Here is a 27,311-nt window from a genome sequence, read left to right as displayed (position 1 = left end):
GGACGTGATCTATGCATTTTAAAGAGATGAAAACAAATGCTCGGCCACATCTTCCCGGTTTTGCTGTGCCGGCTGCCCAGAGCTCCCATCGAGCCCCACCTCCTTGTCTCTCGGTGCTGGGCTCTGTCCCATCCTATTGCACTCACTGACCTTCGGTTCCTGAAGGGTGCTTCAGGGGGCTTGGCCCTCATCTTCCAACTTCCCTGCCTTCTGCCACTGTCCTCAACTCCCACCCTCGGGCACCAGTTCATTGGGGTGGCTGTTAACTCATTTCCTTCTTTCCATATTCACACCTGCCCCCGGCATCCTGCTTGGTCACCTGCATGGTTCACGCTGCCCATCTGGGCTCCTCCTCTGTGAATGCCTGGCTGGAAAGGACAAGGGTCACACTGCACCAGAGCCGAGGACCGGAGTTGATGAGCAGACCATGAAAGGCCCCTATCACCATGCTCACTGCAGCGCAGAGCCCTGAGCATTCCTCCGGGCAGGCTCTGCATACATCCCTCGTTTAACCCTGGTGACAGCCCTGACAGCCCGTGGCATAGGCCCCATCACCCCCATTTTTCAGATGAGGAAACAGTGGCTCAGAAGCTAAACGATGTCCACAGGCACACAGGTGACAAGAAGCAGAGTGAGGACACGGCTGTCTGACTGTGGGCCCGGCAGATGTAGGCGAGTATAGTCCACTTAAATAGAGCACCATCATGTTAAAATCGAAAATGGAGAAGGAGACTCAAAACTAAGTTTCCAGGGAAGAAGACTCTAGAAGAGTAAAAATCTAGGGATGCAGAGAGTCACGAGAGAAAAGAGTGAGGGAATTTTCCAGTGAGCTTAGCAGCTGTGGCTGGCCCAGCTGGGGGAGATTCAGGAGTGACTGCTGGGCCGGCCTAGAAAAAAGCCTCTGTAGTTCTAGGAACGGAATCCCCATGCGTGTTTTCTACCCTGCGTTACCTCTGTGGCTATCACAGAATGTTCCATTTTTTAAAAATTGGGGCTTCCCTGGTGGTGCAGTGGTTCATGGGTTCAAGCCCTGGTCCGGGAAGATCCCACATGCTGCGGAGCAACTAAGCCCGGGTGCCACAACTACTGAGCCTGCGCTCTAGAGCCTGTGAGCCACAACTACTGAGCCCGTGTGCCGCAACTACTGAAGCCTGCGTGCCACAACTACTGAAGCCCACATGCCACAACTACTGAGCCTGCGCTCGAGAACCCGCGAGCCACAACTACTGAGCCTGTGTGCTGCAACTACTGAAACCCCCGCACCTAGAGCCCGTGCTCCGCAACAAGAAGAGCCACTGCAATGAGAAGCCCACGTACTACAACTAAGAGTAGCCCCCGCTCACCGCAACTAGAGAAAGCCTGCACGCAGCAACGAAGACCCAATGCAGCCAATATAAATAAATAAAATTAATTAATTAAAAGAAATTGATTGTAATCTCCACTTTAACCTTGCAGCCAGGGCGTCGTAGTCGAAATCTTCAGCAGCCTGTACGGTGTGGAAAACAGTCAGAGCAGACTGGGCGTGAACAGGGCTCCGGCCAGGCCACCTGACGCGCCACCAGTCCTTGAGGTTCCACGGCACTGGAGGAAGGGGAAAGTCAAGGTTGAAAGTGAAGAGGCTTGGGAATTCCCTGGCGGGCCAGTGGTTAGGACTCCGTGCTTTCACTGCCGAGGATGGGGGTTGATCGCTGCTCAGGGAAGTAGGATCCTGCAAGCCACGTGGCACAGCCAAAACAAAAAAAAAAGTGAAGAGACTTGATGTCACGTCCACAGAGATCAGGAATCGTTCCGTGAAGTATCAGCGTGGGGAGGGGGGCCAGAGGGAAGGGAGGCCGCCAGGTTGCCTGTCAGGAATCCTGCTGCGTTTCTCAAGCGTGAGCCTCAGACCATCTAACAGATGAATCTCCTCCAGTGCTGACTCAGCACGTCTGGGGCTTGTGGCAGATATCTGCATGGTCACGGAGACCCCTCGACTCTGTTGTACCGCAGTGCTTGGAAACCAGTGGCCTCACTCCTGCAGCCCTCTTAAAAATGCCAGACTAAGGTCCCCTCTGGCAGCTTCTTCATCCTCTGTTTGTTCTCCCTGACAATATCCATCACCCTCGCCTCCCCAGAGCAACTCTCCTGGGTCATTTGGCCTGAGGCGCTAGAGGAAGCCAGGAGCAGGAACAGAGCTGGAGGTTTTCTGGGCAGAGCTCTGTTGGAGAGGCTCGTGCTTGAGACCTGGGTTTCTCCTGCAGGACCCTGGGCAATTATGTAACATTTGTGGGTCTCAGTCTCTCTGTAAAATGAGAATAATAATATTTCTCTAACTTAGAGTCATTTTAAGAAACAACAGAGCTGATGTATGTCAAATGCTTAGGGCAGTACCTGATACACATATGTTCTAAACATCGTTGCTATTAGCCCATAAACTCCTACACCAGTGACCATGAAGTCTGATTATTCATGCTCCTGACATACATTTGGGTTTACACAGTCACTGTATTGGGGACAAAGTCTTTGACTGTTTCTCCTTTATTACTGGCCTCTTTTCTTTTTCAGTCTTGTTTTGATTATTCTGAAATGCATGCACTCTCGCATACACATAGTCTTATCTTAAGCTGCCTCATCATATTTGAAGTAGATATAGCATCGATAAAAAAATAAAGAAATGTAGTGAACGAAGACTGGCCTGCTTATTTCACACATGGGAACACCAAGACAGAAGTCAAATGTCCCACTCAAAGGTCACCCACCAGTTAGAGGTAGATCTGCGGTTAGAACCGCATAGCTGCATGACCCTCTCAGTGGATGGACCAAGCCAGGCTTTGGCCATGGGGAGTGCAGCCTGGGAACATCCTGTTGGTGGTTAAGAGCAGCAGTGCACCCAAATTTAGTTTCAGCCTCGGTATCAGCCTAAGTCTGTGTTCTAGCCCGTGGGGCTTAGGAAGATCACGTAGCCAAAGGCCAGCTCTACCGTTGTTTCTGGAACTCCTGAACTTGGGTCTAATCAATGATCTTGTGATCACATGGATTACCACTATGCCTCTTCTGCATAACCCCATCAATGATGCAAGCAATGTCATTTGGGTTTATTGCTAATATCAGAATACTTCCACATATATGTGTGCATTTTAGATGTAACTTAGAAGGGAAGATTTCCTTATCTGCTTTGCATGTTGAGGTTTTATGATTCAGCAGAAAATAAATGCATATTTATTATTGCAAGAACAGAACACTGTAATAACAAGGATGTTTGTGGAAGTTGCTAATTTTCATCCCCCAAAAATTTATGAACAACTTTTAAGTAGTTAAATGGGGAAACAGGTTGACAGTTGATACTGAATATTATGAGTGTGCTGATGAGATAATTTTAGGAATAACAGTATGTCCTCTTCGAACCAACGAAGGTTTGTAAAAATTATATAATAATACAAGGCAGAATAGTGGAGGATGTAGTCTAAGTTTAGTCCGTTTAGAGTTGTTTGTGGTATTAAATTCATAACGTTAAACAACATAACCTATAAAAATTATATTTAACTTTTAGTCATTTAACTCCACTCAGTCTGTGATTCCTGCTTCTCTGAGAGACTCATTTGAAATCAAGTCCCTATTTAGAGCTGCAAGTGTGCGGCCTGGTGATGACAGAAGGAATCTAGCGGCTGAGAATGCTGAGCAAGGCTTAATGAACCGAAATTGCAAACGTTAAACGTGTACTCAAAATTTTAACAATAAAACGTGATTACAGTTTTAAATCAAATTTCAGCGCTGTCCTGGTTTCCCAGAATGCATTCCTGGGTGGTGCTCTGTGCTGTGGCCTTGGCTTTTGCTCAGTTTCCAGCGTTATTCCTCACTGCCTTTCAGCCTGTATGTTTGGGGCAGCTCTGGATGTACATGGGAGGAGGAACTTAAGTGACTGAGCCCCCTTCTCTTTCTCTTCTCTTCCATCCTCTGCTCACCCAGCAGGGGAGGGCTGAGAAGGGCCAGGGGTTCTGCTCTGTTGTGTAGAAAGGAAAGGAGAACTCAGAAACTCAGATTTCCCGAGTGTGCTCTGGGAGGTGGACTATAGCCAGATCCTGAGATGCATGGTTCCTAAGATGTGTTTTCTTGTGGCTTTACTATGGCAAAGGGCCTGGGGGATGCCAGGTCCCCGAGCCCAAAGGCGAGGAGCATGGCGGGTCACCTCACGATGCATTTCCCCTCTCCCCCCACACAGTTTGTGAAGTTTGCCAACATAGAGGAGGACACCCCATCCTACCATCGGAGCTACGATTTCTTCGTGTCTCGCTTCAGTGAAATGTGCCACTCTGGCCATGAAGACTTGGAGATCAAGACTAAGTGAGTATAAGGGAAGTGGAGGAGGCTGTGCCTCTAATGGCAGAGGCATTGATGGTCCTGCAGAGCTCCCAGCCCGGATTGCGTGTCTGATTTCACTGGCGTTTACCGAGGCTCTGATGTTGCTGGTGGGGAAGGGGCACCTGGCGGGACTTAGGTGGATGCGTGGACAGAGCTAGGCTCCCAGCACATGCTTTCTAAAGGAACAGCCTCTGGGGACAGAAAACAGGGTGGGACGTAAGGTGACGGTCCTCTGAGCCCAATTTGAGAGCCAGTGACACACACATGTACACACCTGTGCTCTCTTTTGTTCATAAGTACATGCCTTTATACACCCTAGAAACACTCCCACTCACCACTCTCCATCAAAATATACACCCACAAATAAAAAGCCGAGGTCCTCACACTGGCTGATCCCTGCTGTCCTCCTGAGTTTATCTCCTCCGCTCTTCCCCTCCTCATTCCCCTTCGGCCACCCAGGCCTCCGTGCTGCCTTGGAAACACACCAGGGACATTCCTGCCACAGGGCCTTTGCACGGTCTGTTCCTCTGCCTGGGAGGCTTCCTCTGTGGAGCTGTACAGCTCACTCCTTCACCTCCTTCAAGGCTTTGCTCAAGTGTCCCCTTGTCAACAACGCCTTCCCCTGACGCTCGCCTTCTCCCTCACCCTGCTCTGTTTTTATTTCCCCATAGCACTCATCCCCTTCAAACATGTTCCATAATGTACATATGTTTCTCATTCATTGTCTGTCTCTCCCCACTAGAATGTAAGCTCTGTGTGGACGGGAGTCATTGTTTTGTTCTCTGACGCATCCCAAGTGCTAAGACAGTGCCTGGAGAGCAGCAGGCACTCACGACATACTTGTTGAGTAAGTGAATGAAGGAATGCTTTTCAGATCAACATCTTGAATTACAGAACACACTTTTACACACACATACTCACACTCACAAAAATACTTAACTTACAGAAATACATTCCTCGACATAGAAATTAAACCCCTCAATGAAATCACAAAGAAATTCACACAAATATATGCTGATACCGATAGATAAAGGATGAGAAGTAAACCACTGCCTACAAAGAGTGCTTATCAACCTGGGGAGGCGAAATGAAACACAGGAAAAGGAGGAGGAAGGAGGGAAAAGGGCTGAGCTGTCCTTACCAGGCAAAGCTGCAGGAGGCGGAGAAGGAAGGGGCTGGGGGCTGAGGCTGGGTGGCCAACATGCCCACGGGAGACTGGGTCTCCATGGCTTTGTTCCAGAGCTCAGCCCATGGCTTCTTCCTGCATCACGTCAGCACTGCAGCGGGCCCGAGTGCACATGATACACAATGGCACGGTCCAGGAGCCCTGTGTGCCCCGAAACTACAGCTTCCTCACTACGGCTGCTGGTCTGGGTTGGAGAAACAGGACGTGAACCCCTCCATCCCCCAGGCTGCCTGTTCCCAAAGCTCCCAAGCTGTGGAACGGCTCCAGGGCAGGACCCTGTGTGACTGATGGCAGTGTCCCTGCTCCCCAGTCTCGCCTGGACCAGCCAGGGGCTCCCTGGGGCTGTGCTGCTGCAGTGCCTCAGTGGGGCCAGTGGGGGTCACGGGAGGAAGGAACCCCTGTCTCCCCAGCGCTGGTTCCCTCAGCAGCTACCTCGCTCCAGAACGGCTGTGAAGAGGCAGAAGGGGCTGGAGCAGGTGGGGTGTGTCCAGAAGCAGGTGATGGGGAAGGGGGGGACTGTGACCAGGTGTGGCTGGAACAGGTGCTGACCGCAGGTAGAGCCAAGCTCCAGGAGGGGAGGGGACACTCCATGCTGCTCTACACACACTCATACACGTACAACCGCACACACACACTCCACAGCAGGGGAGGAGGCACAGAAGCAGACATGGTCGCACCGTGTCCTGATGGTGTGGGGAGCGACTGGAGGTCAGGAGAAGGGTGCTGAGGTTTGCTTCTGGCCACCGGGCAGTGCCATCAGCACCCACAGCCTGGCACCTGCCGCCCATGGAAGCAAGGCTGCCGGGTGAGGGGAGTTTCTCCCTTTGTGTTGTCTCCCATCCCTAACCTCCCTGCACCCCTTCTCCCTGAGCTCTCCCCCTGGTCCTTCGCAGCCTTTGCAGAGCTCAGAGCTCCTTTCCAAGAACTACCCTTGGGTCTCATGAATAGGGGTGTGTGTGTGTGTGTGTGTGTGTGTGTGTGTGTGTGTGTAGTCCCCTTGGGTTCAGAGACTTCTCAGTCCCTTGCACGTGGGCAGGCCTCCACTGAGCCCATTATAAGGAACAGTAAGAGGCTGCTTCTCCCCCAGGCCTGATCAGTCAGCTCTGGGCATCATGGAATGAAATGTGTACCTATGTGGAAGGGATTCTGGGGAGATTGAAAGAGTGAAGAAAAATTAATTGAGTCACACATAAGGAAGCCCTGGGTAGAAAAATTTCCATCCCCTGGGCCTGGTTTCCTGCCAGCCAGGCTCTCTTGGGTGGGACATGAGTCCAGCATGTCTGGGATTTATTTCTGTAGTGCACTAGGGAGCACCTTTAACCTGGAGCCAGGAATAGTTAGCAGAATTGTATTACAGTTACTTCGTCCTCGAGTCCGGACAACCTCAGCTCAGGGTGCTGACCTGGCTCAGGATTAGAGGAGCTAAGTGTTTGCCCGGGAAATCCTTGTCCATTGCCAGCAGCCCTAATGGTCCTGGGCCAGGGGATGACGGTGCATTAGGCATCTCTCACCACCCAGTTATGGTCTCCGCGTAAAGCTCAGGGTAGCGCCGTGGTAACAGCACTTAAAACTGAAGCTGAAATGACAAATGGCAACTAAATATTTAGAAAAACGGCTCAACTCCAATAATCATCAAAAGGATACGAAGTGAAATCGCTACAAGATATGAGGATTTTTCTGAGCCACAAAATTAGAGCAGATGTTTAGAATGAGATCCCTAGTGCTGAGGCAGGCACAGTGAGGATGGTATTCTCCTGCAGCTTGTGCAGTGGGCGTGGGGGGAATCTGGCAGAACTGGGAGCCTTTCATTCCTTACCTTTCGATTCAGTCATTCTACTCATGGCAATGATTTGGAAGGTAGTAAAGTACTTTGTACAGCGATGTCCATTGTAGCATTATTACAGAAGAAGATTTAGAAACAACTTAAATGACCAATAGGCGACTAGTTCAGAAAGTTCTGATAACAGTGTAGCACATAACCATTCAGCATGTTTGTGAGTTAATGATGTAGGGAAATGCTTGTGATAGAATGCTATAGGTGAAAAAAGCCAATACGAATTACATATGCAGCAGGTTCTTGATCCTCTTATATATTATACACAGAAGAAAGGAAAGACACCAAAATGCCAAGATAATTATCTTTGAGCGGCGATGGCATGGGAAATCATCTTTACACTTTTCTATAATTAGCATGTATTATGTTATAATCAGGAAAAAAAAAAAAAGCTTTGGTTAAAAAAAGGAACTTCAGGTTGAAATAAATGGCCAGTAAAGAGGGCCGCCTCCTGCAGGGCTGTGCTGATCCCTGAGTCAGCAGAGTGGGAACTGGGGATGTGCAAAAGGGGTCCCCTCTGTGCTGTTACTCATTTCCCCTCTGCTTTCTCAGCCAGCTTAGTCCCAGCCAAGACCTCTTTGTGCCTGAGAGTCTGACAGCTCTGTGCCTCCCCCTCCAGATGCCCTCCCCCTCCAGATGCCCTCCCCCTCCAGATCCCCTCCCCCTCCAGATCCCCTCCCCCTCCAGATGCCCTCTCCCTCCAGATCCCCTCCCCCTCCAGATGCCCTCCCCCTCCAGATCCCCTCCCCCTCCAGATGCCCTCCCCCTCCAGATGCCCTCCCCTCCAGATGCCCTCCCCCTCCAGATCCCCTCCCCCTCCAGATGCCCTCCCCCTCCAGATCCCCTCCCCCTCCAGATCCCCTCCCCCTCCAGATCCCTCCCCCTCCAGATCCCTCCCCCTCCAGATCCCCTCCCCCTGTAAGTTGCTCACAGCCCTGGTTTCTGCCTCGTCCGTTCTTGGCAGCACTTTGAGCTCTTATATCTTGGGCTCAAACTGGAGAAAACCCAGCTAGGTACTAAGGAGCCTGGAGAAGCTGGGCACCCTAGGGATGAAGCCCGGGTGGTACGGGGCAAGGGCTGTCTGGGAATCTCCAAGACAAGCCAGAAGACGTGGCCTTCGTGCTCACATCCACCAGCACAAGAAGGCGGCCAGCCAGGAGGCCAAGTCACATGAAGAGTAGAAGGTGGGCTCTGTTCTGCCTTTTAAGGGACGAGTGCATCCCTAATCCCCTCGCTGTGCTCCTCTCCTTGTCACAGAAGCTGGACTTGTCAGGGCTTGCAGACTTCATGGCGCCATGTCTCCCTTTTCCTTACAGAATCCGAATGTCAGGTATCAAAGGTCTACAAGGGGTGGTGAGGAAGACCGTGAATGATGAACTGCAGGCCAATATCTGGGACCCACAGCACATGGACAAGATCGTCCCATCCCTGCTTTTCAATCTGCAACACGTGGAGGAGGCGGAGAGGTGAGCAGGAGACGGGGGAGCTTGCACGCGGCCCTGCAGCCCTCCCAGGGCACTTGGCAACCACACGGCTGGGTTGGTTGGTAAAACCCAGCCCCAAAGTCAGGGCTCTTGGCTTTTGTGGCTTGTTCTGCAGTGAGTCCAAAGCTGCTTCCCTAGGAGCCTTGGCTCTGGCCTTCTACCAGCCTGCTGTACCCCTTAAGGTCTGCATTCCTGAAGGAGAAACAGTAATGGTGCTGGGCTCCCTGGGGTAAGTGTGTACTGAACACAAAGAACCAAGAGTCGGGTTCCCTTGGTCTTTCTAGAAGCAGCAGGCCAAGGAGGTTTTTAAATGCCTTTCATGGTTCCAGGTGCTGAGGAGGACCTTTCTTCTCTCTCACTTCCTAGTGGTGTTCCAGTCCCTTAGAAATGCCCACTTGACCAGCCAGCAGCCACTTGACACGAGTTACAGATACTGAGTTTTAATCTGGGAACCCCTGGAAAGGATTCATCCTGTCCCTGCCCCTCACTCTTCCCCTCTGTGAAGTGGGATGGAGGGAGAGTTTCACGGTGCTGTCCACGTCGCCTGAGCATGACGCCGATTGAAGATATCGTGGGTTCCCCACTTTCTGTCAGTTGAGCCTGCGCTGCTAGAGCCGGTTGGGAAATTTAGTGTGCCCTCTGGTGGTTGTTCCTGGAATAGCATCTCACTGACAAGCTCCCTGGTGGTCTCAGGTGGAGGTGGGTGGGTACCACTGAGTCGCACCTAACTAAGCCAACGCCCGTGCCTTTCCTTTTTCCCCTCCTTCCTCTCTCCCCTTCACTTCTGCTTTCTCCAACTCTGTCGGCCTCCCTCTCTTCTTATCTCATCTGTCGTTCCTTCCAAAGCCTTGGGGGCATGGAGACACTCGTGGTCTGCGCCTCCCCAGGCCCATGGTGCTCAGGGCATCTATCCTTCCCGCAGAGGCACATCAGGCCTATCCCTAGGATGTCCAGAAAAAGAACTTTATCCCTCCTCCCACAATCTTCCTCCACTGTGGGCTTCCTTACCCCCATTTAACTTCTGACAGCCTCAACACCTCCCCTGTGACCTAGTGCAGCCCACGTCAAATTCCTGCTTGTCCTACTGGGACCATTTGCGTGAGGGAAGCACAGAAGGCCTGCACAAAGCGACGCCCAGCTGTGCATTCCATCCCTCACCCGTGGGCTGTGTGTTTCCACAGCCGGTCCCCCTCCCCCCTCCAAGCACCAGAGAAGGAGAAGGAGAACCCTGCAGAGCTGGCTGAGAGGTGCCTTCGGGAACTGCTGGGCCGGGCTGCCTTTGGCAACATCAAAAACGCCATCAAGCCTGTTCTCGTGTGAGTGTTCCCCTTCCCCACCCACCCGCCTTCAGCTTTGAACAGTTTCAGGTCCGGCATCTCCTTGCTGACTCGGGAGGAGGGAAGGAGGTGTTATAGTTGTGGTGCTTCGGCCAAGTGGGTCCCTTCTCTGTGCCCATGTTCCCCACACTGTGGCATCAAAAGCTACCACATGGTGGGCTTCCCTGGTGGCGCAGTGGTTGAGGGTCCGCCTGCCAATGCAGGGGACACGGGTTCGTGCCCCAGTGCTGGAAGATCCCACACGCCGCGGAGCAACTAGGCCCGTGAGCCATGGCCGCTGAGCCTGCGCGTCCGGAGCCTGTGCTCCGCAACGGGAGAGGCCACAACAGTGACAGGCCCGCGTACCGCAAAAAAAAAAAAAAAAAAGCTACCACATGGTGACTGAGCACAGTTTTGAGGAGAGGAGTTGGGAGGAGGAAGGTGCCCGGCTTCATTCCTGAGCCCACAGCTATGGAACCCTGTTCGTTGACTTCTCGTACTTCCCTTCTCTCACCTACACCTGAAAGCCCTTGCTACTTACCTGGGAGCTTCGAGAGGGGCTGGGTCTCTGGGGGGGTGACTTTCTCCCACCAAGCTTCTCCCTCTTAACATCACTTGCGTTTCATAGTTACTCTCCATATTTTCTCCCTCACAGCCATCTGGATAACCATTCTCTTTGGGAACCCAAGGTGTTCGCCATCCGTTGCTTTAAAATCATCATGTACTCAATTCAGGTACGGCGGCTCCCCTGGTCCAGCCTGTCCCTCTGGCCAAGGTGGCGCCTCTCGGAGCGGAACGGTGCACACCTGGAGAAAACCAGCTGTCCTCTGTGACTTCTCCTAAGCCCCTAGTTGTCTAAACCCGCGCTGCTTAATCTAGTCGTGGAGAAGGACTAGTTTAATCTCCAATATGTCACAGACCCATACTTTATAAAACACAAAAAGAATTGTTAGAAAAAACAAACGACAACCTCATGCAAAATACAGGCCCACAGACCATAATTGGCTGCCATGGCTTCTGTCAAGTTGCTTACTCAACACTTACTCTCAATTTCCATACTTAGCTCAATGTACATGGGCATCAGACAGATCTTGACCTGGCACCAGACCACAGGCCACACTTTGAGCACCACTGGACTAAACCACCGGGCCTCTTGTGGCCCTAATAAGACCTGGGATCTGGGGAAACCGAAAAGGAAGACAGTATCTTAAAATTGACTTTTGACCCATTTGAAGTGAAAGGGCCCAGGGAAAATGTGGAAATCCAGGTCTTCATTGGGATTTGACTCAGCTCCTTGTTGGACCGAGGAGGGGGAGGGGCTCAGGAAAAGGACTGGGGTATCCGGGTGCCACCTCTAGTGCCTGCTAGCCTTGGGACCTCCCTTTTGTCCACCCAGCTTTGGGTCCTCGTCGAGGGCTGCCCTGGCTCAGAGGCCATATGGGGGCTGCTATCTGGGGACCAGCACCTCTCCCTCCCCCCCAGCCGCAGCACTCCCACCTGGTTATCCAGCAGCTCCTGAGCCACCTGGATGCCAACAGCCGCAGCGCGGCCACGGTGCGGGCGGGCATCGTGGAGGTCCTGTCGGAAGCTGCTGTCATCGCCGCCACGGGCTCTGTGGGTAAGGGGGATCCCGAGTGGAGTGGAGCCTGGGGACCCCCCCAAGGACAAGGAACTGCCCTTAACCGTAGGCTGCCTCCCCTTCCAGAAGAGGGCAAGGCACGATAGGGAGGTGTCAGAGCCGGCTTTCCTCAGGAGGAGAAATCAGCTGGGGAAGGTAGTGGGCAGAGGAAGCCCCTGGCTGGAAGGGGGCCTGGGCTTGCCCGATAATGCAGGGCAGGGGAGAATAAGGGAGGAGTGCCAGCCCCGGATTTCAGGTCTCCCACCCCGCTGCGCTCAGGGCCCACGGTGCTGGAGATGTTCAACACTCTGCTGAGGCAGCTGCGGCTCAGCATCGACTACGCTTTGACCGGGAGCTACGATGGGGCCATAAGCCTTGGCACCAAGATCATCAAGGAGCACGAAGAGCGCATGTTCCAGGAGGCGGTCATCAAGACCATAGGTGGGCCCGGGGAGGGGCGGGGCCCGGGGCCGGAACTGCGGTGGGAGGGGCAGGCAGGTGGGCAGGCTCCAGGCAGGCGGGCGGGAAGGCGAGGCCCCTTCCGCGAGGATGTTAGTCCAGGGGAGTGTAAGATTGTCATCCACTTAAATCGTGTTATTCACGGACACTGGGGGAAATGGAGTCAGCCCATGGCGCACACAGCTCACAGAGTGGCCTGGGCCAGGCCCGAGTTAGATCACAGCACAATCTCCCTGGGTTTCTCAGCCTGAAGTTCAGATCAGAGGCTGAGACAGGCGAACTCTTCCCGCACCCCAGTCCCCATTAGGGCCGCCTGATGCTTCCACGTTTGAGCGATTGGAGGGGAGGTGGGAGAAAGAAAGAGAAAAGGAAGGAAAGAGGACAGGGAGAAGGCCATGGATATGCACGTGGATGTGGAAGGGGAGAACCATAAAGCCACCATGTGCGTGTAAGGGCTCATCACTTTCAGAGCCCTCTGGTCCTAGCGCCACTGGAGCTTCGCCATCCCGAAGACCTTAACCACAGCCTCCGGAATAACACGTGAAGGAACGGGAGCCTGGAAGAGTCCTCTGCCGTCATCTAGGTGTCTCCCTCTGGGTCTTAATCGTCTCCCTAGAGAAGCAGCCCGCACTCTTCACAGTAGTTTGTTCAGCTGAAAGTTTGAGCGGAGACTCCAGCAGCTGCCGGCCTCAAACCCTCTCTTCTGTCTTTTTCCTGAAGGCTCCTTTGCCAGCACGTTGCCTACTTACCAGCGCTCCGAGGTGATCCTCTTCATCATGAGCAAGGTTCCACTGCCTTCCCTGCATCACCCCATGGAGATGGGGAGGACCGGGTGAGTCTGCCATGCCTTCCTCCCCCTTCCTCTCCCAGCCTAAATTCCACCTGACTCCCCGTCCCACGTTTTTGGGCTCTCTCCCTTCTCCACCTCAACTTTCCTGGTTCTGTCCTTACTTGTCTTCTCTCATTCTACTCTCAAATCCCTCAGCAGCCTTTAGTGGGCCTTTGGATCCTACAGTTCCTCAGGCTGTCCCACCAATAACAACCTCCCACCTTGGGGGGAGCCATTAGTTCCCTGGTCTGGAAATCACTGTCCTGGGTAACCCAACAAGATAAGCCTCATGGAGAATCTAATCAGGAGAAAGAACTGGGCAGGCAAGTGTGGGGTCTTTGCCTGTATCACCATCTTGGTGATCATCTGTGTCTCTGGTCTATAGGGAGAACAGGAACCGACTGACCCAGATTATGTTGCTGAAATCCCTCCTTCAGGTGAGCCTCTCCTGTCCCCATTCCTGCTCTGCCTCTGTAGGAGGCAGCTCCTTCCAAGGAAACAAGACAAGGCTACTACATACAGTTGTGCAGGTTGCACACTGCACAAACATGCCCAGCCAAAGGGGTGAGTAGGGGGCTGAAATCCAACCTGTGTTCCACTCACTAGCCAGGCTGGGTACCCACAGGGCTGGGTCTTCCAGAGCAGGCAGGATGCCTGTTTCTAACTTTCACAAAGGTACCTTCTCAGCTACTGATGGCCTTGTCACTCAAACATTATCTCTGTATTGAGGTGGACTCTATTGGTTCCTGCCCTTTTTCCCTCCAAGTATCTCCCCAGGTCCCTTCCACCTGTTTCTCCCTTGGTACTTATGACCACCTCAGTCCCCTAGCCACTGTCTTTCCCTTTATCCATTTAAAAAAAAATAATAGCCATAATTCTTTTATCTAACTTAATTTTCAATTTTTTTAAAAAATATTTTTGGCCAGGCCACGCAGCTTGCAGGATCTTATTTCCCTGACTAGGGATCGAACCCAGGCCCCGGCAGTGAAAGTGCCGAGCCCTAACCACTGGACCGCCAGGGAATTCCCCGCTTTATCAATTTTTTTACATTTGTCTTCTTTCCTTCTTTGCAGCCATCACTGGAGGCTAGATTTATTGTTCTCAAATGCTGTTCCTATGACCAACTTGTTTAACATATAGATTCCCTAGAGATTTTGAGCCATTAGTCTGAGGTCCTGGAATCTGTATTTGTAACAAGCTTCCCAAGGCACAACCCTGGCCTAAACTCTGGACATCTCAGAACTAGATTATTCTATAGTTGCTCCCTCCTCCTCACCTATCATAAATACAACCAGGAAGAATTTTCTAGAAATGTTGTTCTTCACGTGTTGCTCCTTGTTAAAGAGTAAATCTCAGTTTCTAATTGATGTGCATCCAGATTTCAAACTTCTCAGACTGAAATTGGAAGGTCCTCAGTCCCCTTTCCCTCCGTAGACCCCCCATGTGACCCCTCGACCCGTCTCTGTTCTAACCTTGCCGCTCTGCACAGCCGCCTCACTCCCGCTCACGCCCTCCCTCCCCTCTCTCCAGCCCACACCTTTCACGTCACACTATTTTTATAAAGGTTTTTTGTGCTGACACTGCCCACATCTGGTACCTCCTTTGTCTGTGTACTCCTGCCATTTCTTTGCTGAGCTTACCGTCATTAATTTGTACCCTGCGTCTTACCAAGGTGACAGTTTGGGGCACACTCAAATACATCCCCCTTCAGTGAACATTGACGTTTACTACCGATGCCACCAGGCTTTACCAGAGCCTCAAGGGCCTGCTGAATCATCAAAGGCATTGTTTTGCAATATGGACTTAACAGTAAATCTGGTTTGCGGCTTTTAACTACTTTGACACCATCATGGGTGAGGTGTCTCTACGCCTGCTGGCTTTAATCAGAAGACCCTCATTATGGCCGTGCTAGAAGAGATGTAAGCAAATGCTGTGTGTGCTCTCGGCTGTTGCCATGTCCGTGGGTTCTAATTCCTCAGCCCAGCTGTAAGTTCTTCCACTGTCTCTCCTTCTTTGTGACTGTTCGTCTTCTAATGAAGCGTGTTCATGGTGAATGTTCGCCATTTGTGCCCTAATGGGCTGAAACATTAGGTTCAGAGGCTCCCTGGCTTTTGCTCTCTTCTAGGGCTCATCCTTTGCTTGCTTTTAGTAACTTAATGTTCCTGCATACTGTCCCCATCCACTTAGCTAAGCTGAGCTGGGCGGGTTGCCTAGGTAGATGTTGGAGGGTTCCCAAAAGCTGCCTAAGGTGGAGGACAGGGAAACTGGGCTGGGAGATGTTTAGAGAGGATGGATGCTTCAGACCCAAATTCTGCCGACTGCCCCTCAGTCTCCTCACTGCTGCCAGGAGGGCCGGCGTTCGTAAGCACGTGATCCTGGGCTCCCTTGCAGGTATCCACCGGCTTCCAGTGCAACAACATGATGTCAGCTCTGCCCAGCAACTTCCTTGACCGCCTTCTCTCCACCGCCCTCATGGAGGACGCAGAGATCCGTCTCTTCGTTCTAGAGATTCTCATCAGTTTCATTGATCGTCATGGCAACCGTCACAAGTTCTCCACCATCAGGTGAACTTGGGGTCTCCCCTCTATTTGGTGTGTGATGGGGGAGGAGACTCCCATTAGGACCTCGCACTCAGGTGGGAAGACGATTCAGATCTTCAGTGGGAACCCCCCAGGGAGCTAATCATGGACATGGACCCTGGGGTCCTACAAGGGAAGGAGAGACTGAAGGGGCATTTGTGCCTGGTGAAGCAAGGGAGGGAGATTTGGGAGGTAAAGAGCAGGTACCCACGGGAGCTCTCAGGTGGGGAGGAAAGAAGGGGATGCAGGGTTATCAGTTGAGACTGGGGGGCTGAAAGGGAGGAAGGAAAGGGAGGAAGAGGGTAATCTGGATCAGTATTTAAGAAAAAAGAGACAGGAGCTTGAGAACTTGGGAGAAAGTGGAGATCAGGCTAAGAACCAGGGCAGGAGGACACAGGGAGGCATTGGTACAACTAACAACACTGGGATAGAGCCCAGTGATACCATGTGAGCTCTGCTGGCCTCGCGCAAGGGCTGACTGAGGTGGCCCCTCACGTCCCCTCCCAGTACCCTCAGCGACATCTCTGTCCTGAAGCTGAAAGTGGACAAGTGCTCCCGGCAGGACACCATCTTCATGAAGAAGGTTAGCAAGCGTGACCTCAAGACACAGTGAACCCCGGGTGGGTCAGGCCCTGCGGACCCCAGTCTTCCAGCCCCCAAGTCGCCACTGGCCATGCCCCTAGAACCCACTTCCTCCTCTTTGACTATGCTTAGTCCGGATGACCAGCCGACCCCTCTAGGGGATCAAGCCCCCAGGTCATACTTATCACCGAGCCAGAGTGAGGAGCATCCCTTGACTATGTTCTAAAACTGGATTTGGGCAGCAGCTTTTGTTGCTGGTTTCACTGGGCCCACCTTCCCTAAGCACATACTCCCGCACTGCCCGATTCCACTGGGGTCTGCTTTAAAGGCATCCTGTCCCTGAGGGCGGAGGTGGGGTACACACAGCTGCATCGCCCCCTTCAGACTGCTCTTCCCATTCTCCTTGCCCCTCCTGTCCCCACCCTGCCCGCCGTGGCCTTGCCTCCACCCTTGTCCCCGTCTCCAGCACTCCCAGCAGCTCTACAGACACATCTACCTGAGCTGTAAGGAGGAAACGAACATACAGAAGCACTACGAGGCGCTCTACGGCCTGCTGGCGCTCATCAGCATTGAGCTGGCCAACGAGGAGGTGGTGGTAGACCTCATCCGCCTGGTGCTGGCTGTCCAGGTGGGGCCCCCTGTGGGCGGGACATAGGGGTTGGGATCGGGGGAAGGCACCTGTTTTGGCCAAGCACTAGTGAGAGAGCCAAGTAGCCACTGCTTAACACCTGTTCTGGAGCCCAGGAGTATTGCACCCTTGGTTGGCCATTCCTCCATGAAGACCACAAACCGTGGTCCTATTTGGGGACCACCAAACGATGCTGAATTCATGGCTTTGGCCCATCCTCAGAGTAAAGGAGACCTGGGAAACAGGGTCTTTCAAAAATATCCCTTCACCCTAGTATTCTGGGTCTCTTGCAAGGTCTGAATGAGACTCCAAGGATTGCCAAGAGGGTACCCATAAGCCTGGAGTGATCTCCATACAAACTCATTTGTCTAAAGATTACCTAGTTCCCAAACCTGGCTGTGCTTCAGAATTGCCTTAAGCACTTATTAAAAATATATAGGGCTTCCCTGGTGGTGCAGTGGTTGAGAGTCCGCCTGCCGATGCAGGGGACATGGGTTCGTGTCCCGGTCCGGGAAGATCCCACATGCCGCGGAGCGGCTAGGCCCATGAGCCACGGCCGCTGAGCCTGCACGTCCGGAGCCTGTGCTCCGCAACAGGAGAGGCCACAGCAGTGAGGGGCCCGCGTACCGCAAAACATAAAAATAAAAATAAATAAATAAATAAAAATATATAATCCCAGTTCTGTCCCCAAGCTTGGGGATCTGGAGATTCAACAAGCTCCCCTCGTGACTCTCAGGCAGCCAGCGTGGCACTAGATAGGGCTTTAGACTTTCATGGTCTGCCTGGGTGGAAGTCCACTGCTCAGGATGCTGGGAATTGGGGCAGGTCCTTCAGACCTCAAAGGCCAGGGTCAGCAGGGCCCCGAGGCTAGGTGGGCATCGTATCCTGAATGGTGGCGACCCTGGAATTGTGTGGTGGAGACTCTTCAGCCACCTGCTTGATGGCGCTAAGTCCTGCAAGGCCAACCCAGATGCTCCGATCGTCCTCATCCTAGAATCTGAGATTCCTTTGTGTCCCGATCCCTTAGTGACTCACACAGCTTTGTCGGTTTAACATGTGAACCCAGCTTAGCAAGCCAATCCAGTCCTCCAGGAATCATCCAGGGTCTGTGGTGAAGGTGACGGCCTCCTGGAGGTGGGACTCATGAGGGTTTGGACAGTCCAGCTCCCTACAGCGGGAACTGCAGAGCGGGGCCCTGAGGGCGTCGCCTCTCCACTCAAGGATACGAGCCTCCAGCTCATGGATTGTTCTAAGGACCATTTGCTTCAGCTTTAATGAGGGCGACCCCTGTTCCCCAGGGAGTTACGGGGAAAATGCTAGAAAAGGCTTTGCCTTGAGTAGTGGGCCACGTCTAAAGGAGGTTGGTAGAGGGTGGCTGGAGGGTGGGGCACCAGCATAGTTTGTTCCCTCTGTGTTGCCACAGGACGTGGCCCAGGTCAATGAAGAGAACTTGCCTGTTTACAACCGCTGTGCCCTCTACGCGCTGGGTGCCGCCTACCTGAACCTCATCAGCCAACTCACGACAGTGCCTGCCTTCTGCCAGCACATCCGTGAGGTTGGTGTCCTCATGACCCTGAGAGCTCAGGAGGCCCTTGACTTGGGGTTTCCCCAGAACAACTTTTGCTTAATTGCATGAGCCCTGTGCTTAGTCTAGGCATGAGAACTAACGATGAGAGATTCTCAGCGGTAGTGACTCCTCCTGTACGACATGACATAGCAGGGCAGGGTCAGGCACAGGCAGTATCCTGTACCCCTTCCCAACCTGCTACCTGCCCTCCTCTACTTCCGGCCCCTCTATGCTCCCCCCACTCCCGGAAGCGCACATACCCACATCTCTCAGGTCATCTGGGACTAAAGCTACTTTAAGGAAAGTTTTTGTTATGAAAATTTTCAAATATCACAAAAGCAATATAAGTAGGGCAGTGAACATCTGCACAGCTGTCACATGAACTAAACAGTTATGAAGATTCGTCCACATTTGCTTCATCTGTCTCCTTTTCTTTTTCTTTGCTGAAATGTGTTCAGACAAACCTTGACTATCATGTCGTTTCACCTCTGCATATATCAGTGTGTGTCCAAAAAATTATGGACACCTTTCTACCTGATTGCTATGCTATTTACATGCCTAATTAAATTATCGGTTATGCCTTGGTATTACCTTATACCCGGTCTATAATCAAATGTTCTCAGTTGTTGCAAAAAGGCATTTTAAGACATACTGAACTATGTATAGGTAGAATGATATAATACGTAGGATTAACTTTAAAATACACTAGCAAAACAAAATAAAACTAAACAAGAAAGCTCAGGTCTCAGCTGGCCTGGGCTGGCTGTGGGCATGGAGGAAGGTGCTGTATTGCTGTGCCAGAGACCACCCTGAATGAGGCAGGATCTTCCCAGCCTTGGGCTGATCCAGGAGGGCAGGAAAGGCAATGCCCCCACATCCTCTTCAGTAAAAATAGTAGCATCATGGCTTCCTCACCTCCTGCACATACTTTCATGCCAAGCGTCCTCCCACTTCTCAGCATCTTAATAACTGTCAGCTTTCTTGTCAAAAATTTGCAAAGGATGCTGAGGGAAACTCACCACGTCACTCTCCATCAGGGTGTTTTTGCAGTGCACCTGGGTTTGGGGAACAGTGGGACCTATGCTCCCTTTTTTGCATTTAAACAGAAAACAGGAATAGGACACAGGAGCAAGAAACTGAACTCTCTTGGGAGCTAAGTCCCCTGCCTTTGGAGGACACTTAATGCATGTGTGTCACTGGAGACAGCCTGAGCAGTCCTCCTGGGCTTCACAGGCTGCCCTGAGGTCCCTGTTGGTCTGAGTTTCTCCCTCAGAAGCCCAGCCATGGGTGCTCTTCCAGGGGGTTCGTGGGAGGGAGGAAGTGCTCAGGGGAGTGGGAACTCTTTCACTGGCCTGTTTGGATTTCCCTCTCCCTGCTGAACCCAGCTTTTCTCACGATTCCTCCCAAACCTCAGGTGATAGAGAGCAGGAAGAAAGAGGCTCCGTACATGCTCCCTGAGGACGTGTTTGTGGAGAGGCCCAGGTGAGAACACTGAGGACGTGCTCAAGGACAACCCAAGCAGCTGAGCAAGGAAGTGGATGGTCTGAGGCCAGGGACTTGGGCTTCTATGGGCTCAAGGGCAGAAAGTGGACCTTATGCCTATGACCCAGAAGTCCTGGGTCAAGTGTGATCCCCTCACCTGACCATAATTCATGCCTTGAGCCATCTCAGCGTGTTGTACCGTAGAATACGGGCTGCATGCAGCCTCTGGGAACTTTGACCAAGCCCATGGGAACAAATCCTGGAGGAGTCCTTCTTGACAAGACAGTGCCGCCAATCCAAGTGGCCTTCTCAGCCTGCAGTGTGGGCCAACATCACCTCAGCATCAGAGGGACTCAAGGGAAAGATATTCTGAAAAAACCAAAATATCCCACGATAGAGGATGGCTTTATAAATGGTGGCCCATCCACACCCTAGACAACTGGTAGCCCATCCAAAGTGTTTTTAAAGAATAGTTCATGTGAGATATTCACTGTACAATAGGTGAATAAAATAGATCCTAGAACAGGGCAGTGGGGGCCATGGGGATGTCTGTGTGTGTGCAAAAATGTGTGTGACTGAGGGACTCTGCACAAAATCTGAATGTGGAACGTGGGACTGTAGGTGGCTTGTTTTCCTTTTGCTCCTCTGTCACTTTTGTATAATGAGTGTTACTTTTTTTTTTCCAGCCTTGCCGCGTGGCTTGAGGGATCTCAGTTCCCCGACCAGGGATTGAGCCCAGGCCACGGCAGTAAAAGCCGGGAATCCTAACCACTAGGCCACCGGGGAACTGCCTTGAGGATTACTTTTAAAATTAAGGAAGGTCGGGCTTTCCTGATGGTGCAGTGGTTGAGAGTCCGCCTGCCGATGCAGGGGACACGGGTTCGTGCCCCGGTCCGGGAAGATCCCACATGCCGCGGAGCGGCTGGGCCCGTGAGCCGTGGCCGCTGAGCCTGCGCGTCTGGAGCCTGTGCTCCGCAACGGGAGAGGCCGCAACAGTGAGAGGCCCGCGTACCGCAAAAAAAAAAAAAAAAAAAAAAAAAAAACATAAGGAAGGTCATCAGGAAATCATTCTAGTCCCCCATGGTTCTCATCTGCCTCTTCCCTCCTTTGTCTCCCAGGCTGTCTCAAAACGTCGATGGAGTGGTGATTGAGCTTCTCTTCCGCCAGAGCAACATCAGTGAGGTCCTGGGGGGCAGTGGTTACAATGCAGACAGGCTCTGCCTGCCCTACATCCCTCAGCTGACAGGTAGGAGCCCTGCTTGAGGACTTCCGAGCCTGCCTCTGGCTTTTCTTGGCCAGGGCCTGAAAGGAAGGGACTTGTGGGTCCTTCGGTCACCTTCCATGGCACCTTAGATGTCACACAAGAGCTGAAAGACACAGTGGAAATCCATGGTGAGATCCTTGATTTTCCCACCTCTCCTCTTCAGTGCAGGGTCCTTGGGAGTAACTGGCCCATGGGATAGCCTGGCCTGTGCGTGGGAGAGACCCCACGGTGCCGGAAAGAGCACACATGGGCTGTGGAGTCTGAGACCCAGTTCTCTGTAGCTTACTTCCTGAAGAATCTTAGACGAGTCCCTTGGCATCCCTGAGTCTCAGTTGCCTTGACTGTAAAATAGGGATATTAGCAATACCTGCCTTAGAGGGTAGAGGCAGATGCCCGTAGTAGGAAATGCTACGCAAATGACAGCTGCTGGTGCTGTTAGCAGATGACCCTTGTGAAAGTTGAGATACGCTTTCTGGTCATAAGCGGCTTCTTTGTGCTCATCAGTAATTTCAAAATCTTAGCCCTAAAAAGCAAAACTCACCACCCTAAGATGGGCGGTGAAGGCCCGCAGCCCTCCATAAACTCCAGCTGTAGCCCCAGCGTATAAACTCCCTCTGAGCCCTCCGAGGACTGTGGACCAGGCAAAGGCAGGGGGGTTGGGAGATGGTGCTGGAGGCATGATCCTGGCTTGCTCTGCAGGGGCTGGGGACTCCAGCTTCTCTATCCTCCTTTCCCAGATGAGGATCGCTTATCCAAGAGGAAGAGCATTGGAGAAACCATTTCCCTGCAGGTGGAGGTAGAATCGAGGAACAGCCCAGAGAAGGAGGAGGTGAGCGTCTCATTCTTGATCCACTGTCCTGGTGAAGCTCAGCGTCCTCCCGGGAGGGGACTCTTCCTACCTCCTAGGTGGTCAGACACTCCACGATCTAGACTCCCTTAGCCACCCCACACATTTAAAGTTGCACAGAAAGTAAATTTCTCAAGTAAGTCCTGTTTTCTTACTGACTCTCATCATATGTATCCTAGACATTTCCATCTGGAAAAAATTACCGAATCCCCCCCACCCCATACACTCCCATGAGCATGTTATAAAAGTCAGTCTTGAAAGCCTTGCTGGTAGTCATTCCCTGTTCATGATGGAGGCGGACGTGCTCCATGTTGGAAATTGGAAGGCCTCACAGAAAAGAGGAGGGCAAGAATAGCTTTTACAATGTTTCTTCCAGATATGTCAAGAAAAATGCTTTTTTTTTTTTGCGCGGTAGTGCTTCTACCTCAGAAAATAAAGAAGGTGTACCCACAAGTAAGGGGGAATAGAGAATTTTAGTGGAAATACCAAATTTACTCACTAAAATGAAAAAGAAATGTGGGCGGGGCAGTGAGGAGGGAGAAAGGCATCCCGAGGGAACTGAAGCCTCAGGATGCGGTACCCTTGTTTTAAATGGTAACTGCCAATTAAGGGAGTTAATGGAGACAGAGACCCAGGGGAACCTTAGCAAGAAGCAGGGAGGATGCACATCTGGGTGGGACTGGGACAAGGAGACTTGTGAGATCCCTGGGCATGGACAGCCTGGAGTAGCTGTGCAGGACAGCCTGGACACCCAGCCTTTCCCCAGATGGGCCTGGAGCAAGGAGAAGTCAGTGGGGTAAAGGTCAAGCCTCCCCCTAACTGTGTCCTCAGCCATTCCAACAGCTCCTCGGTTACTAGGGCAGACCTCCAGGGCAGGGCTTTCCCAAGCTTGTCTGGAACCTTCCCATGGAAGGAAGGAAGCTCTGACTCAGGCTAATTGGAGAAGCAACATGAGGTTGAGCCAGGGGTCCTCCAAGGCCCTTCCAGCTCTGCAGGGATGGGAACCTCACGTGTTAGGAGCACAGCGTGAGTTGACTGCTATCCCCTCAATAGTTGTAATTCTTCCTTCCCGAGAGTTGAGAGACCCTCAGGAATTGATAAGTAAAGTGAAGCAGAAGAAGGAAGAGAAATGCTCACCTGGGTACACAGCTGCCTGCTCCCTCATGGCCCCTCGGTCAGCATCATGGGTTCCTCCCCCTCAGAGAGTCAGCTTAGCCTGGGGATGGCTTGGTATCGAAAGCAGGGGTGTGGGAGCCTCCACCCTTCTGCCGTGCTGTACTTCTTTCCACTTCCAGCCCACCTTGCCCCCCCCACCCCTCCAGAATCTCACGGTAACTCCCTGTAGCCTCAAATGCCAGCCTCATAACAGGTGATCAATAAATGCTGGTTTGGTTAAATTCCAAGCCCAGTGCCTGGCATTCAGAGCCATTTGTAGTCAGGGATGCCCTCCCATTTCATTTCATCTCCCCTCCTCTCTGGCTGGTCTGCTCTCAGTCTCCCCCATGCTATCTCATTCACCTCCATGTCTTTGCTAGTGTGAAATCCCATGTCGGAATCACCCTTCCTCTCCACCTCTATGTTCTTGAATCGCCCATTCATCAACATCCAGCCTGTGGTCCATCTCCTCCATCAGCTCCTCTCTGCCTGCCTTTACCCAGTGACCTGTCTTCCTTTTTCTCCCACCACCACATGGTTTCCTGTCACTTTACCCGTGAATATCTGATGTTGGTCAGTGCTGACAGTGGATGGGTGGATGGATGGACGGATGGATGGATGGGTGGATAGACAGACCTACAGAGGATGAACCTTCACAGTGAATGAATCTTCAGAGTGAATGATAGCGCTCTCTTGCGTGTCATTCCTATAGTAATACATTTTGCAATTTCAACTAAGTGACTAGCCAAGAATCCTACACATAATTGGTGCTCACTTAATATTTGTTGGATGACTTTATCCCAGACCTACAACTCTGTCCATTCCTACTCGAACAAGCATTTATGGAATTCCAAGCTCAGTGCATTGTCTGAGTGTATAAAGTGGATATACGGATGCACTCACACCCAGATCAGGGACTAAAATGCTGTCCTCCAGGAGCCCTGCCTCTGCACCCCCTCCCCAGAGGGAGCCACTAGCCCAGCTTATGTCACTTCTTGGGCTTTATATCAATGAAATCATTCTCTCCTGTGTCTGCCTCGTTCATGTAATATTACATTTAACTAATAGAATATGAAGAAATCATGGGTCTTGCCTCAAGGAGCTCACAGTCTAGGGGGGAATTCCTGGAATTTAGTCCAACCTCCTTCACAATTTTCAGCATCTGACCTAAGGCCACACATCCATAGAACACCCTGCTTTGGGTTTTATTATTTTCCACCTCCTTTTATGGGTTCCCAGGACACTGAGATCCTGTGACCCAGGTCCTTGGACCAACCTCAGTATGCCTTACCTTTACTGAATACTCACATCACCTTGGTGGATAATTTAATATCAGGAGTCTTCAAAAATGTTAGTCAGGGGCTTCCCTGGTGGCACAGTGGTTAGGAGTCCGCCTGCCGATGCAGGCAGGGGACACGGGTTCGTGCCCTGGTCCAGGAAGATCCCACATGCCGCGGAGTTGCTGGGCCCGTGAGCCATGGCCGCTAAGCCTGCGCGTCCGGAGCCTGTGCTCCGCAACGGGAGAGGCCACAACAGTGAGAGGCCCGCGTGCCGCCAAAAAAAAAAAATGTTCTTGAAATTTTCATATGAGATTATATTTGCTAACTGCCTTCTCTTGTTTCGAATATTTTCTGTTAAGTCCTCTGAAGATTTGTTTGAATTACAGTGTTTTCTTCCCAGGGAGCTTAACAGGACCCGCTGGGGGGCTGGGGGGGAGGGGCCAGTGAGTTCTTTCAGGCCAGACTTGTGACTGATGAGGCAGTAGCCTCCCCTCCTCTCTCTCTCCCTGCTCTCCTTCAGTTGGAGGCTCTGTGCCTGCTCAGGCAGCTTCCAGAGACCCTAGTGAGAATGTGGGTGTCCTCAGGGAGTTTCTCCCTTCAGGACATTCTTCTGAGAAGTGAAGTGGCTGCCAGGTAACTGAGGAAGCCAAGGCTGCCTCCCCCCACCCCCGCTCCCCCCTCCCCCTTTCTGAGCACTTCTGTTCCCTCTCCCTCAGCGCGTGCCTGCCGAGGAGATCACCTATGAGACGCTGAAGAAGGCCATTGGTAAGTGGGAGCCCCCCAGGGAGGGGATCACAGGGCTGGGTCCTGGAGAGGTGTGTGGGTGTGTGCAGCTGTCTGCTGCCCTCGCAAGTGTGATTCACACAGGTGTGAGGGGAGAGGCTGGTGGCTTCCTCTAAACTCTTCACAACTACTGAAGCTGCAATTAAAAGTCCCCCTCTCTTAACGGGTTGGGGGGGTGTCCATGTCCTATGCCAGGAACCCTTTTTCTACTGACTGCTGCCATTAAAAGTGGTCAGTTGAGGGTTACAGCCAATCAGACAAGTAAAAAGCAATTTTATTTTTTATTTTTTTAACATCTTTATTGGAGTATAGTTGCTTTACAATGGTGTGTTAGTTTCTGGTTATAACAAAGTGAATCAGTTATACATATGTTCCCACGTCTCTTCCCTTTTGCGTCTCCCTCCCTCCCACCTGCAATTTTAATGTGTATAAATACCTTGACAATTTTTTGGTGGAGTGTGATACAAAAGAAAAAGTTGAAAAAGTTCTTAGTGAAAGCCATTAAGAACAAATCCTATTAATATTTATTTAATCATGGCAATAGATTTTAAAATGCAGTATTACCTCGTCTAGATTATTGGGCAATGAAGTATCCCGAATTAGAGAATTTTTCCGGTAACTGATAACAAGTCTTTATCTTTGTTGTCATTGATGGTACACTTTCTAAATGTTCCCACTGCTCTGCCTTCTTAAACTGGGCATGATGAACATATTTCATACCCTTCCTTTTTTTTTTTTTTCATTTCGGCTACCAAGAGGAATACGCAGAAGCCTTAAACTTAATGGCCTCCGACTGCTCTGCCGTAGGGGTTCTTCGCTGTCTTTTGTGGCTTTTCCACTGTTGATGTCCCTTTTCATATTCCCCCAGAGTACTTCCTGTTCCAGGAACTTCCGTCTAAGAGTCCCAGTGTCAATGCAGCTACATGGGGCTTTAGCCCCACTTAAGGGTCCACTCAACTAGTTTTCAAACTCTTAGGCAAGGAAGGGGGCTGAGCCCTCAGGCAGAATCAGAAAAGGGTCTAGCCCTCCCAGGGCTGAGTGATGGCATCGCACCCTCCACGCTACCCTGCCCCTCATCAGCAGAGTGGAGATCTGGGGGGAAATCTCAGACTGCATCACTGGGGTAGGACCTGAGGGCTGACCTGGCTCTCTGTGGCGCAGTGGACAGCGTGGCCGTCGAGGAGCAGGAACGTGAACGGCGGCGACAGGTGGTGGAGAAGTTCCAGAAGGCGCCCTTTGAGGAGATTGCAGCGCATTGCGGGGCCCGGGTAAGTGAGACGTAACGGTGCCCCTCCCGGGATCAAACGGACACTGGATGGGGGCCCAGGGCAGGACTGAGTTTCTAGGAGATCCTGGTTCTGTTGTCATCCAGAAATTAGGGTTTAGATCCCAACAGTGCCTTGGCACTACATTGTTTTCCCATGAACCTAAGGCTATTAGTCATACACCCCTCCAGAGGTCACAGTTTTCATATAAGGGAGAAACCTTGACCTCAGGATCTCCTGTACCAAATAGATAGATGATGATAATTATAATCATCAGAGCAGGAACGGAAATAGCACTTGCTGTTCATCAGAGCATCTTATATTTATCAGCTTATCTCCTTCTCATGACAACTCTGCCAGTTTGTTGCCATTAGGGTCGTCACATTATGGAGTGATGGGGGAAGGGGCCAGGGCACAGGAAAGATGGCCAGCGTTTGCTAGAGGGCCCGCTTCCAACTGGGGGACCCCGGCAGGTGGAATGGAACGGCCTGGCCTTGGAAAAGAAATCTGAATGAGAGGGTGCCAGACGAGTAGATGGCTAAGGGAAGAGCACAAACATTCCTTGAAAATGATATTCCAGGATTTGTTAGCCCCAGTGTCCATCTTCGTAACAATGAAACATAATTGTAAACATCCAAAGTCTACAAATAACTTATATTTTATTGTACTTTTTCCTCTCAATAAAAACACGTGTAATTTTCTATTATATATATTTCAAATATATATACATAAACTTCTCATATATTATAATAATTATATATAGTAATATATAAAAAATACATAAATTATATATAAAAATACATGTAAGTATAATA

General features: G+C 51.5%; 1 protein-coding gene across 6 annotated transcripts in view; it reads left to right on the top strand.

Moving 5' to 3' along the window:
* The window catches only part of EFR3B (EFR3 homolog B), an 88,089-nt gene that overhangs the window by 55,624 nt on the left and 5,154 nt on the right, over positions 1-27,311 (top strand). For 3 of the 6 annotated variants that reach the window (XM_060309083.1, XM_060309082.1, XM_060309084.1), the window contains 18 exons: positions 4,199-4,320; positions 8,675-8,824; positions 8,958-9,071; positions 10,024-10,158; positions 10,814-10,892; positions 11,641-11,776; positions 12,056-12,217; positions 12,956-13,067; positions 13,450-13,501; positions 15,456-15,628; positions 16,151-16,226; positions 16,692-16,853; positions 18,277-18,408; positions 19,835-19,902; positions 21,021-21,148; positions 21,904-21,995; positions 25,165-25,213; positions 26,393-26,499. In XM_060309083.1, coding sequence (XP_060165066.1) covers positions 4,199-4,320; positions 8,675-8,824; positions 8,958-9,071; positions 10,024-10,158; positions 10,814-10,892; positions 11,641-11,776; positions 12,056-12,217; positions 12,956-13,067; positions 13,450-13,501; positions 15,456-15,628; positions 16,151-16,226; positions 16,692-16,853; positions 18,277-18,408; positions 19,835-19,902; positions 21,021-21,148; positions 21,904-21,995; positions 25,165-25,213; positions 26,393-26,499 — 2,049 coding nt within the window. The remainder of the gene's footprint in view (positions 1-4,198; positions 4,321-8,674; positions 8,825-8,957; positions 9,072-10,023; positions 10,159-10,813; positions 10,893-11,640; positions 11,777-12,055; positions 12,218-12,955; positions 13,068-13,449; positions 13,502-15,455; positions 15,629-16,150; positions 16,227-16,691; positions 16,854-18,276; positions 18,409-19,834; positions 19,903-21,020; positions 21,149-21,903; positions 21,996-25,164; positions 25,214-26,392; positions 26,500-27,311) is intronic. The other 3 variants (XM_060309081.1, XM_060309080.1, XM_030858236.2) reach the window with 3 other exon arrangements.

The sequence above is a fragment of the Globicephala melas genome, chromosome 12, assembly GCF_963455315.2.
Source record: "Globicephala melas chromosome 12, mGloMel1.2, whole genome shotgun sequence".
In the NCBI taxonomy this organism is placed as follows: Eukaryota; Metazoa; Chordata; class Mammalia; order Artiodactyla; family Delphinidae; genus Globicephala; species Globicephala melas.
This window is presented reverse-complemented; position numbering and strand designations above follow the sequence as displayed.